Source organism: Bos javanicus, chromosome 4 (assembly GCF_032452875.1).
Source record: "Bos javanicus breed banteng chromosome 4, ARS-OSU_banteng_1.0, whole genome shotgun sequence".
In the NCBI taxonomy this organism is placed as follows: Eukaryota; Metazoa; Chordata; class Mammalia; order Artiodactyla; family Bovidae; genus Bos; species Bos javanicus.
Genome location: NC_083871.1, coordinates 83,138,007 through 83,152,193, shown reverse-complemented (window position 1 = coordinate 83,152,193; position 14,187 = coordinate 83,138,007). Strand labels below are relative to the sequence as shown.

At 39.2% G+C, this 14,187-nt stretch overlaps 1 gene segment (V, D, J or C); it reads right to left on the bottom strand.

Moving 5' to 3' along the window:
* Positions 1 to 583: 583 nt before the first annotated feature.
* LOC133246900 (T-cell receptor gamma chain C region C10.5-like) lies at positions 584 to 12,068 on the bottom strand. The segment is given in 6 exon segments: positions 584 to 1,112; positions 2,705 to 2,740; positions 8,141 to 8,470; positions 11,493 to 11,565; positions 11,747 to 11,841; positions 11,957 to 12,068. Coding segments are annotated over 6 exon segments (789 nt in total).
* Between the last annotated feature and the right edge of the window lie 2,119 nt (positions 12,069 to 14,187).

Below are 14,187 nucleotides of genomic sequence, written 5' to 3'. Positions count from 1 at the left end.
CTTGCATGAACCCAACATCGTTAACTCATGTTCTTCATGCTCATGGAGACAGGGCTCTGTAACTTCATTACCCAGAAGAGGAAGGCACAGAGTTCAAATCGCTTCCTGAGGTCACACAGATGCTAATAGAGACTCAGGCTTCAAACCCAGACCTTCAGGGTCAGGGGGGTGGTCAGAGTCTGTGCGCTTCACCCTCCACCCGATGCCCCTCTGGTGCTGGAGCAATTCTCATGGGGTTAATGTGAGGATCAGTAGGCAGTGCTTGTGAGACATTAGTACAATCTCAACATGCACAGTTCAAGGCATAATGGGTGTCACCCTGTCACCATCAGAACATCCCAAACCAATGAGTCTGAATCTGGTGACTTTGAAAGAGAAGGAGACCAGTACTTTCATTTGGCTAGGAGTCCTCTTGGGGCCAGTGCCCCAAAGGAAGCACCATAACCACCATCTCAGGGAAAGACTTAGAAATGTGTTGTTGATCATTATTACAACCAGTGCTGAATTTAATATTTCAGTCGTCATGCTGTTTCTTAGCTTGGTTAAATTTCATGAAATTAAAGTACACACAGACAAAAGTGGCTATTGGTTTCTCTTTTTAATTATTATGCTTATTATTAAAACAGAAAGTACAGAATTCAAGTAGCTAAGCTGGCAGTCCCAGAATGTGTGGCAGGGAGGGTCAGGGTGATGGTCTGGGGGGAGGTGCTGAGGGAAGAGATGGGGAGCTGCCCGTTGTGTGCAGGTACAAGGACTTGGAGGCTGGAGGAGCTGATGAGGTTGTAGCGACAGGGTGGGGAGAGGCTCCCCTGGACCAGCCCTGGGCATTTTCCCTGAATAACGGCAGAATTCCTTGTTACAGAGGAAAACTGTTTGCCCAGTGGTTTGAAAAACCAGTACACAATAATAGAAAAATGTACCCATTATGTAGATGATGAAGGAGAGTTGACCATTTTAGGGCACCGTCTATCAGAAAATCTTCCCATCGCTGCAGATGCCTGTTCTCCAGAACACACAGAAGGCGATGATGGAGAAGTAGATCATGCTCTTGAGGAGGAGGAGGACGTAGGTATAATAGGCAGAGGTGTTCGCAAACTGCAGCTGCAGGGTATCTAAGAGAAGTCCTTTGATTAGTTAGGCCTCGTCTTTCAAAAGGATAAAAAAAAGTGATGGGGAAACATGTCATAGTTAGAAAAGTCTGATCCATTATATGTTGTCCATCAGTGAGATTCCTCTAAGGGGTACAAACCAGGGAAATCTGTTGGTGTTTAGGGTGGAGGGTGGGGAGTGGCTAGTAAAGAGAACATCGTACAAAATGGAATAAACTGTTTAATCCAAACTCTCTGAAACTTTAGGAGCTCATGCTTCAGTCCCTTGTATTTTCTTTAACATCTTTCATTGAGGCTAAGATGTCATAGAATAATTGTACTTATTCTCTTCTGAAATCTTGCAAGATATATAAGATGCCAAGAAAAAATAACAATGATGATGGGTCTGACTTGCCTCCTCAATAGATCCGCAGGTCTCTTCCTATGAAAATTTCCTTTTTCCACACTTCATCTCATAGAGTCAGAACTCCAGAATCACTAGCACTTAGTGTGGAAAGGATCTCAGGAAGCTATATGTTCATAACTCAACTGACCTCAGTCAGGTCAGGCATTAGCTCAGTTCCTGGCCCCCTGATACTGGGAATGAAGGAGGGATGAGCAGAGCCAGAACTTCTAAATTCACCTAGAACCTTCATGTAGAGAGAACGGGCCACCCACTAGTACTGATTTCTGTGCTAGCTAAATAGATACCCTATGGGGAACATTCCACATATGTGACCTTATCTCCCAATTAACTGAGTTGAGTGCAATTGTACCCTATTGGCAGTTAAGGAAATTACTGTCCAGAAGATATAAGTAATTTACCCATATTCATGCAATAACAAAACAACTGGTGTTAAAGTCCATCTGATATGCTGAAGCCCACACACTTATGCACATACCACCCCCTGCCCTGCACCCTGCAGCGGATCCATTCTATCTCAAGACCTTGGCTTTGGGATGGCTTTGGGATTCTTGCTCTATGCCTGTATCTTAGAGGCAGAATAGAGAACTGAGTAAGTGTGTGAGCCATTGATTCAGATGTGCTGGGCTGAATTTCAAGATCGAGCCTTGTGACTTCATACAAGGGACTTTATTACTTTCAGCTCTTTGCCCTCATCTGTAAAGTGAGGAGAAAATACTGTACCACCTCAGGGGAGTGTTAGGAGGAGCAAACATAATATTTAGGCAAGACATGGCAGAGCACCTTGTATATATAAAGCTCTCAGTGTCAGTTCATGTATTAGCTACTAGCAATCACCAAAGACAATAACAACAACAACAAAAAAAACCTACAAGAAACTTGATATCACTTTTCTCCAGTTATTTGAAACACAAGCCACACAAACAAAGGAAATCCACTGTTGAAATAATTCAGAGTCTACCACTGCACCCTCTAATTCAGAGTTATCTCACATCAAAATCAGCATTTACAGTGTTAAGATGACTCCTAGGAAATGATGATAGATTTACTTAAAAAATCACTCAGTCCATTTCTGCAATATCCAGACATTCTGTTTTTTCCACCTTAAACCAAAGAAGTTCAATAGTTAAATTTTTCCAGAGGAAAAAAATGTGGTAGCATGACATAAAGGCAAACATAGACAAAAACTTACCACTTTCTTTTTTCATGCAGGCATGTGTATCGACCTCTACAAAATAAAAGCAAGCATTAGTGAATTGTTTATATCTATTATTTGACAGTGTGTGTCTCTGCGTGTGTCTATAGATAGACAGACAAGCTGATAGATAGAATCTGCCAAGAAAGGAGAAAATCATTAAAAATAAGAGCCCTACAAATTTAAGAACAGATGGTCTGATTTGACATAATTCAGTAGACCTAACTCATATGTGGTTTTCTGTATGTGACAATGTTGAAGTTCATGAAGGGGACATTTTTCTTCTCCTTTGTTACAATCAGAAGGTAATATTAATATCTAAGGACATCTTCCCTGTTGGCTCAGACAGTAACGAATCTGCTTGCAATGCAGGAGACCTGGTTTTAAACCCGGGGTTGGGAAGATCCCCTGGAGAAGGAAATGGCAACACATGTCAGTATTCTTGGCAACACCCTCCAGTATCCTGGAAAATTCAGTGGACAAAGGAACCTGGTGGGCTACCGTCCATCGGGTCCCAAAGAGTCAGACGTGACTGAAGGACTAACACTTTCACTTTCAAGACCATTTTATTTTCCTTCTGTATTCATAGCTTCTAACACAGTGTCTGACCCAAAGTAAGTGTTCAAGAAATACTGTCAAAAAGACAAATCATCAGAAAAAGTAACTGTTCTACATTCTTAAGTACCCACTGCTTACGTGAAGGGATGCTACCAAAAGGAATGCATCCAATCCTAGAATCCACAACAGAATCTCACATTTGAAGGAGTTTGGCTTAGGTAAATTTCACACCTAGTCAAAAAAAAAAACAGCCAAACCTTTCCAAGTCACACATACTCCAGTACTCCCAACTCACATACATGATTTTCTACAGTCGTGGAATTTATGGATATCAGGATAACAATATAATGCCTGGAAGATTCCCTGGGTAAGAGAATGGCTACCTACTCCATTATTCTTGCCTGGGGAATCCCATGGACAGAGCAGCCTGGGGGGTTACAGTCAGTGTGGTCACAAAGAGTCAGACACGACTGAAGGGCTAACTAACTAACTAATAACTAGTGAGTGATTATTACTGTGCCATTTAATGAAATACTTCACATGCATTAGCTCCTTTAATTCCCCAATGACACTGTGATGAGTTATATTAGGGAGGGATTCCATGTCACAAAAGGAGAATAAAGGTTAGAGGGTAAGTGATATCAGTGATGACAGTACAGTCAAATGTTGGTTGTGGGGGATTAAATGAGATAAACCATGTGAAAGGTACTTGTAAAAATATTCCATCGAAATACAGAGAAATTAATCTCTAAAGAGACCACATAATTTCACCATGTTAGTCACTCAGTGATGGACATTAAAAACACCTTCTTTTCCAGAGTTCTTAATTACTCTTAACAAATGAAATATTTATCACAGGAGATCAGCATTTCAGTGCAATTCTTTCCAGGGTGGTGAGAGAGACCAAATCACATTACTTGTTCTTGACAATATAAAACTTGACGTGAGAGTTGTATTTATCTAAAGTGAAAAAAGGCAAATATTCATACAAAGACAAAATTTATTTAAAACATAATAAACTGTTGGATGGAGGGAAGCAGAGACACAGAGGTTGTTCGGGTTTATCCTTTTTATCCTAGGTGTATTTTTGTCCACATGATGTGGTTCTGGTGTGCTGTTTTACACCCTTGAGATCTTTTTTTGGTTCACTCTAAAAAATGCATTTGGGATATAGTGTCCCCATTTTTCAGAAGTTCACTTTTTACCACTTTGCTCTTACAAAAGATCTACATAAGTACCTGTTTTTGCAAAGGAATCTGAAGAGGATTTTCAGTTTTATGAAAAAAGGCTAGAAGTAAAAGTAGCATTTAGTGTTTGTTTTGCAGCCAGCCGTGATAGAGGCAGTGGGCACCCCCAGCAGCAAGGACAGCTTTGCCAAGGACCCGCACTCAGCATCTCAGCATTACATTGCCATCGATCTGAACTGTGTCCGTAAGCATCTGTGCTTTACTTTCTTTCTTTTATGCATATAGTTTTATTTATTTATTTTGGCCAGACTGGGTCTTTGTTACTGCGTGGGCTACTCTCTAGTTGCTATGCGCAGGATTCTCTTGTGGAGTGCGGGCTCTAGGGCACATGGGCTCAGTAGTTGTGGCTCCCAGGCTCTAGAGCACAGGCTCAATAGTTGTGGCGCTTGGGTTTAGTTACTCCGTGACATGTGGGACCTTCCCAGACCAGGGATTGAACTCATGTCTCCTGTATTGGTAGGCAGATTCCTTACCACTGAGCCACCAGGGAAGCCCTGTGCCTTATTTTTTATTTACTTTTTGTGCATTTGTTAGCCAAATGTGTCTTCAGATGATTGCTTCTTCACTTTCTGCCTTTCTGCTTAGGATAGATTTCACAGGAACAGTCTACTTTGGGGTAGAAGCTAAACCTGTATAGCTGCTGGTGCTGCTGCTGCTGCTAAGTCACTTCAGTCGTGTCCGACTCTGTGAGACCCCGTAGACGGCAGCCCACCAGGCTCCTCCGTCCCTGGGATTCTCCAGGCAAGAACACTGGAGTGGGTTGCCATTTCCTTCTCCAGTGCATGAAAGTGAAAAGTGAAAGTGAAGTCACCCAGTCGTGTCCGACTCTTCGTGACCCCATGGACTCCAGCCCATCAGGCTCCTCTGTCCATGGGATTTTCCAGGCAAGAGTACTGGAACCTGTATAGACGTTGGGGTAAATCCCAAGAATGAAAATGCTAGTACACTCATGTTAGATGTTAAAATATACTTAAGAACTGGCTTTAATAAGTCTTTAAAAACTTTCTTTTCCTTACAGTGAATTTATTATAATATTAATAAAGATCACTTATCACCATGCATTGATTGAGCTAAAAACAATAATGTAAAATTTTTTCCTCATAAAATCGTGTGAGTATCCTAAGTTCTCTTTCTCAGTCATCGTTGGTCAAAAACTTGGATCAGATTAGTTTTTATGTGCCTTCAAGATCACGTCATTGATTTGTGCTTCCATATTTATTTTTATTTTTTATTAATACAACAACAAAAAAAACAAACAGGAACTTCTAAGAAACACTGTTAGGAATTCAGTATAGAATGACTTTGATAAAATGCCCTTATTAGCTATGTTGCTCTGAGAAGCCCATGGGAGGCATTTATTTCAGAAATTAAGTGCCAAGTAAGATATATTATGAACTGGAACATCTCTCCTTTATGGTCATTACCTGGAACTTATTATTCCTATTTTCCCCTGAATATTGGGAAAATCAAAATCTAATAGGGCACTTAAGCCTAAGGTTATAGTAAACTTGCTTTGTATATTTGCTTCCCCTCTGTTTCTTAGGTGTAGAAACAGAAATCTGGGGTTGTTTCTGTAATCATACTCTAGTTAGTTTTAGAAAAGGATATAAATAAATACAAATAATATATGAATAAATACAACAGTATTATGTTTTGGAAAGCAAGCATTTTCTCGGATGTTACTTCATTTACTCTTCATCAAGGCCCCAGGACAAATCCAAGGCAACTACTCAAATATAATTTGATCACTGGACAAACTAAGGCTCTGAGAAGGTAGACTTATTTCAGAAATTCGGACTGCTACACCAAAATCTCTATGCATTTTTTTTTAATGCTTGGCTCCCACTGCTTAAAAAAGCTTCCTAACCACAGAGAGAAGTACAAAATGATTCCTTCTTATGGGCACTCTGGGGCCTTTGGTCTGTTAGGCAAATACTCAGGACATTAAGTTCCAAGTCCAGGGAGTTACAGGACCACTTACAGGGCCAAGGCACATCCAGCCCTCTGCCTGCATTGAGCAGACACGTCCAGCATCTGCATCAAAGGGACTCCTTTGGGACATTATGCCCAAATCACGAGTAACCCTGAGTGATTAGGGAACGAGTACCTTCTCTTTTGGAGAAGGAAATGGCAACCCACTCCAGTATTCTTGCCTAGAAAATTCCATGGACAGAAGATCCTAGTGGGCTGCTGTCCATAGGGTTGCACAGAGTCGGACACGACTGAAGCGACTTAGCAGCAGCAGCAGCATATTCTCTTTACATACATTGTGGCTCACATGGTAAAGAATCTGCCTTCAATGAAGGATTGATCCCTGGATTGGGAAGATCCCCTAGAGAAGGGAATGACTACCCACTCCAGTATTCTTGCCTGGAGAATTCCATGGACAGAGCAGCCTGGCGGGCTTCAGTCCATGGGATCACCAAGTCAGACATGACTGACGGATATTCTCTTTACTGTAGTGCATCTTTCTGGGAAAGTAATTCGCCCAAATGTGTTCATTCACACATCGCTCCAGGATTGGCACATGCTAGGGCTGCAATGAAAGTTTGTGAGAGGCATTTTCCAATGAGATACATTCATTATGTAGAATGGGAGTAAGTCTGTACACTTTAGCCTCACTCCATCTTTAATTGGGCTTCCCTGGTGGTTCAGATGGTAAAGAATCTGTCTGCAATGCAGGATACCTGGGTTCAATCCCTGAATCAGGAAGATACCCTATGGCAACCCACTCCAGTATTCTTGCCTGGAGAATTCCATGGACAGGGGAGCCTGGTGGGCTATAGTCCATGGGGTCGCAAAGAGTTGGACACAACTGAGCAACTAATACACACTTTAATTACAAAATTTTAGCTTAAGGTAGTAGGTAAAACACAAATCTCAAAAACCCAAGACCATAATAAGCCTGCAGCAGTAATTATTCTACTTTTTGTTGAGCTACAATCTGAATTCCTCATAAAAATGCCATTTTGTCATTTAATGGCTCATTATTTCTGGGTTATATCTTGAACAAAGCAAGACTGAAGTAAGAGTGACTTTACTTGATGAGTAGAACTTTTCTGAAAGGTATATATAGTTGTTCTTATTTCTGATCAAGTAAGATCATCAAAAATGGAATATCTTTCAGTGTGTTTATTACATGCTAATTGATAGTTACTTTGACGTGTATTGTTTCATTTAATCTACACAACAACACTAAAATATATCATTGTGACCTTTATATTTTAGATGATCAAACTGATCTGAGAAAGGTTTAGTAAATTTTTTTTCTTTTTATGTTTCAAAGTGAAAGTGAAAGTCACTAAGTCATGTCCGACTCTTTGTGACCCCATGGACTATTCAGTCCATGGAATTCTCCAGGCCACAATACTGGAGTGGGTAGCCATTCCCTTCTCCAAGGGATCTTTGCAACCCAGGGATTGAACCCAGGTCTCCCACATTGAAGGCAGATTCTTTACCAGCTGAGCCAGCCAATACAATTTTGTAGGATATTTAGGCTATCATTAAAGGTAACAACATTAAAGATGATTTATATTTGTTTTCATTAATGCTTGATTGAAAAGGTAGGGTATTTCCTTTGGAAAAAAAAAAGTATTCTTGGGGGTTATGTTTCTTTATAATCTCATACCTTTTTTAACTGGAGAAAAAAGAATCTGTTGATCACGTCCTCCTTTGTTATTCTCGTGTTTGACGATACATACATGTTCTTTATCCATTGCCTTTTTAGTCAAGGTTAGCCAGCTGAATTTCATGTATGTGTCATTAGTCTTGATGATATTTCCCTGATAAGATTCCAGAATTGTATTGACATTCTTTTCTTTCCATTGTATCTTAATAGCATCAGGGAAAAAATTCTGAAGAAGGCAAAGATGTGTTCCAGCCCCGTGGAGTTTTACTTCCTCAACTGAAGGAAAAAATATAGTGGGCTTGGGAAATAAGTCTCCATCAAGCCTTCTATCTGTGGGGGGAAATGGAAGAGAATTGAAAAGAATTATTAGAGAAACATACATGTCATGAAGTTTGGAACAATTTGGCTTAGAGTGAAAAGAAGAAAAGCTGCCAGTGAATTAACTCTCATCATGGCTTTTCATCCACAGTAGATGTTTTATTTCAATGGGAAGCAATGTTCAAAAAGTTATATCACTTGCCCAAAGTCACAGTTTTTCAGAAGCAGAGGCTCACCCACATCTTGGCTTTGGTTCCTTTTCCAAGTGCTAAGTTGGACTGTGACTTAAAAATGCCCTGTATCAATGCTTGTGACATTCATAAACAAATTAATTTTATTAAATCTCTTTTGTTCTATCATAGTGGAGACTATTTTAAAAGGGATGGGAGTAGGTGATGGGGCTAGGGGAGGAGATGAGGTAACTTTGATGATTTCTCTATAGGTAAGAATCTTTAGTTGCTTCTAAATGACTTCCATTTCCTATATCAGGTTTTGTAAATTACAGTCTTTTTGGCCAATTAATACATTCTCACATTCTGCAAATATGTTGACTCTTATTCTTCATTTAACTTACTCTGGGATATATCATACTTATTCTGATTCCTAAATAAATAAATGTCAGGAGAGGTTATCATTTTAAAACAATATACATTCACTTGTATTCATGGGAATCTATGTCCACATGTACTTAACAATCTAAGTTGAACTTTTAGCTTCAAATGTGGGTCCTATGCTCAGTTCCGAAGTGAAGTTCTTGCTAATTGATAACTTTATACAACTTCTCAAGGTCACATCAGAACCACTCTAGACTTTTGAGTGGGGCAATATTAAAGTTTCACCTCTAAATTATTTACAGTGCCTTGAATTTAGAAGCAAAACAATGATATTTTCAGTATTTCTATTAAAATAAATTATTTTCAGAAATGTTTTTATATTTATTTTGCCAAGTAATGCAGTTATAGAATTTTGTTTTGCTTTAGAAAATGTTCATCAAGAACACATTTTATTTTGGAATTTCATTCAAAGTTGAAGCATAACTAAGAACACACCATATTTTGACTTTCAGTGTCTTCCCTCAAATTTAAATCTACTTTGGGCTGCTAAACTGTTTATGAACTAAAATATTTCTTTGTTTACAACTGCTGAATAAAGTGTATATAGAATTAGTGTCACATTAAAAGTTATGGCTCCCGAGTTTTCTTGCAGACATAAAGTCAAGGTATGTAAAAAAAATCACAGTTTCCAAAAGGTGTCACTTGGATGCTGGAATGTTCTTGATTATATGCTTACTGTTATTATAATAAGGCTTAGAACATTTTCCAATTTGATCTTCAACTGAACATGAATGCTTTGCTGATATTATCTTTTGGCTAACTTGCATTTAGTTGAATAATCCAAGGGGCAATTTCTTAAGAAAAGAAGCACTGAATTTCTCCTTTGAGAAGAAATGGAAAATATTCTTGATAATTTCTGCCTGTGTAACAAAGGTCTTGATTTCTATACTAAATCAGTAAGCAAGCAATCTTAATTTTTTACTCATGCTGTAAATACAATTAGCTCACAATGTGCTTAATTTTATACATTTCTGTTTTAGCACAAATAATATTTGATTGATTGTAATAAGACACTACAGAGAAGGCAACGGCAAGCCACTCCAGTACTCTTGCCTAGAAAATCTCATGGACGGAGGAGTCTGGTAGACTGCAGTCCATGGGGTCGCTACTAGTCGGACAGGACTGAGCGACTTCACTTTCACTTTTCACTTTCACCCATCGGAGAAGGAAATGGCAACCCACTCCAGTGTTCTTGCCTGGAGAATCCCAGGGACGGTAGAGCCTGGTGGGCTGCCATCTATGGGGTTGCACAGAGTCAGACACGACTGAAGAGACTTAGCAGTAGCAGCAATAAGACACTAAATATTTCTCCATCTGTATATGTAATTTGTTGATCTTGATTTATGTGTTATATTTTTTCTTGTCATATTTTTAATCAGATAAATAATTACAATTCATTTATATTTAAATAAGAATTTCAAATTTATGACATTTCTAACAACATCTATTTGACTTTATACCACGACCATTCTCCATAAAAATTTAATTTTTTTCCTTATAACTATAAGCATGAAGCCCAAATTTATGGGCTATAAACTGAGGCAATAAATTTTGGTGTAGATATAATATCAATTAAAAAAATGATTAAGATTTATTTTCTTATATGTGCATAAAGTGTTCATAGTCTATATTTATGAACAAAAATAAAAAATGAACACATTTTAATTTCATTTTTTTTGTTAAGTGAAAACAATACCCCTAAAGAGAAAAAGAATACATCTAAATTCAATCTTTTGTGTGAGTGGACGGTAAGATAATTCTTCATTTAGGCAATTAGAAATACAACTGTATTTGCTGGAGAACATCTGTTCTGTCAGTGCTATAGGCTGCAAATAGCTCCATCCTGGATACATTTCTCTTTGAATAGGTTGTAGTTACATTATCCAGCACCCATGATAAGTAAGTCAATGTACAAAGTACTATATTCACACTATCTCATTCAATTCCAATAAAACCCCTGCTGGATACATATTGTTATCTCATTTACGGATTAGAAAACTGAAGCCAGAGTATCATCTCCAAGTTCATATAAGCAGTAAGTAATGGATTCAGAGCTCCAGCTCAGCCAAAGCTTACACTCCTTAAAAACATCCTTTCATCATCAGAAAAGGAAATGTGTCAACTCACAAAACTTACCTGCAATAATAAACTTTGGCCTTGGGCCAAACACCTTCATAATTACATAGATATTAGTACTTCGTACAAGTCCACACGGACACAAAGCTAATTCCTATCACAATACGTACACAGTGCTGTCTGTGCTATCCTTTGCAGATTCGTTTAAAAATCCGTTCTAAGATTTCTACATCTAAACATCATCAAAGCCCTGTTTTCTCTAAACATTCTTAACTATTACTGCAATTTAATTTTTTCTTCTCTTCTCTAGAAACTTGAAAAACTTGCATTCCTCTGATACCTACCTGTGACTACAAGTTTTGTCCCATCGCCGAAGATCCCAGAGGGCACAGTAATAGGTGGCAGAGTCTTGTTCCCCTACACTGTAAACAGTGAGGGTCGATGTAGAAGTTGCGGGTATCATATCTGCCTCAAACTTGCTCAACAGAATGCCTGATTCCGTTTTGATGGTGTTGTTAGAGAAAATGTGTAGCAGGCGCTGTATGGCTTAACTGGGTCTTTCTTGATACCAATATACAGATGTGGTAGAAATTGTTACACCGGACACCATGCACTCCAGGCGGGCTGTTCTAGACAGCTTTTTGGTACTGGAAATTTGAGGTTGTTCTAGATGACCTGTACAATACACACACACTGGGGGGAGAAAAAAAAAAGAGGAGAATAAATAAACCAGAAAGTTGGAGTTTTTTTAAGGGACAAAATTTAGAGAATATTGGTCAAAGGAAATTGGGGGAAAAGAACAACTTACAAGCCCTGAGGACAATCAGAGTTAACATCTGGAACAGTGACAGCATGTCTGCATTAACAGTGTTGTCATTCAGGACAGTCTGCAAGCATTGCTGAAAATGGTTTAACACCATTAGGGCTTGGCTGAGTCCATCAAGTCAGACTTTCCATTGGTGTGTGTGAACATGACTCTTGCTTTATTGTGAAGGAGTGTCTTCACCACACACTAGCACATCCTTTCCATATGAAGACAGTAAGTAGTTCAAGGACTTCCAGCTTAGTATAGACCACACAGATGGCCACCTTAGAAATCGGATAGGAATCATTTTCCAAACTTGATTTATGAATCTGCCATTAGGCACAAGACATTATGCTAAGTTCTTTGGGTGTAATAAAGACGCAACAGAAACAGAGCGGGACCCTATGGTCCTTGTCACCCCAAGTCCTCTGCCTGCCTTTGGTCTGAAAAAACCTTAGCAAAAGAATAAATTTAATTATGGAAATAAACATGCAGACACAAAGAAAAAGAAAGGAGACCAAATAATAGTTTGGTCATTAAGCATAGTCAAGGGCATTTAGTTCCTTCTCAAGGGCTATAGGTAATATTCTGAGCCCTATCCTGTGAGCTCTTATAGAGACTGAAATCCCCAACAGCTGGAGAAGTTAATCACCTGATGACCAGACTGTAACTGAATTGATCCTGTAGCTGAAGATTAACTGTACCTAAAACAATCAAGAAGACGCTGGTCAGATCACTGATGACCGATTGTAAGATGACAGGGCTGACTGTGCTGTTTCGGCATGTAGCCTCCCTCTGTCTATGAAAGCTCTTGCTCCCTGATTGTCAGGTGGGCTGGAGGATTGGCCTTTGGACAGGTATTCTCCCTTCCCACTCCTCACCCCTGTTTTTCAGCATCCAAAACAAAACGAAAATTTCTCTCCATCAACCTTGTTTCTTTATTGGTTAGAAGCAGCGGGACTCCACTTTTGGTTACACAATGACAGAACATCTGACTATGGAGAGCTGTCTAATGGGGAGATGGGGTGACTTAATGCTATGATCTTAATATTTATTCTCTCTTTTCTCCCACTGTCTTTCACAGAAGAAATTCTCCGTAACTCCAGAGTGTTGTCAGGTCAGAGTTGGTGGGGGAAAAAGGAGGATAATCTGGCCTGGGTTCTGCATCACTGGGCTCATTGAGAACTCCTGTAACCATCTTTGGTTCATCAATATGCTTACATCTGCTCAGTTACCCACATACCTACACCATATGGTACTCACTGACCACTTCGGGGTCTTAAGACTCCATTCCAGTTTGTTTGCTTCAATTTAAATTTCAGGTTTGTGTCTTCCCTCTTGGCTACCTGAACAATATATCTCTACCAAATCCCAGTATCTCTTCTGTGAAACAAAACTTCCCCTCTCTGGATTCCTGAGTTTCCTTTCAGTCTTTTTCTTTCTCTATGCCTTGGGTTAGAGGCATTTCATCTGTTTAGTGTGTTTTTAAGAAATTAAGGGTTTAGTCTCTGGATTCTTTGAAGATTTCATTTTAAAGTGACAGGCTCTGATGGGTTCAGAGGAAAAGAGGTGAAGCTGCTGGATCATACTGAATCCACATGGCTGTCAGCCTTCCCAACTTCCTTGTCAAAGTGAATGACCCAGTAACAGGGCTCTGCTTGGGGCTTGGCTCTCTGGACAGACAGCAGTGTAATCCCATAAACAGTGAGCTGAGGGAAAATGGTCCTTCTCAGGATGGAAGCACCAAAAGGGGATGTTTGGAGAGTCTGACATGAGACCCTGTGATTCTGTGAGGCTATATTGCTTTGGAAAAGATAGAATGACTGCTGGAGTCCAAAATCTGCCACTTGAAGGATATGTGTCCTTGGGCAAGTCATTGCAAATGAGAATAACGATGCTTACTCTGGATACATTATTCATCCTGTGCCAGGGACTATGACAGACTGTTTGGGTTTAAATAAATACTATCTAAGTTGGTCTTAAGTACGATTTAATTCTTATACCATTTTAATCCTTGTAATAATACTTCAAATTGGTTATATTCAATCACATTTGATGATGTAAGAGTCAGAATGTTAAAGAGTTTTGTCTTCTCAGGGTCATTTAAGAAGAAGGTAATGGAGCCTGGATTCAAACCCAAGTCTAACAAATTACAAAACCCATGCCACCATCTATTCAATAAATAAATAAACATATGTGATTTCTTTTTAAATTATAATACGCAAGAGACCACG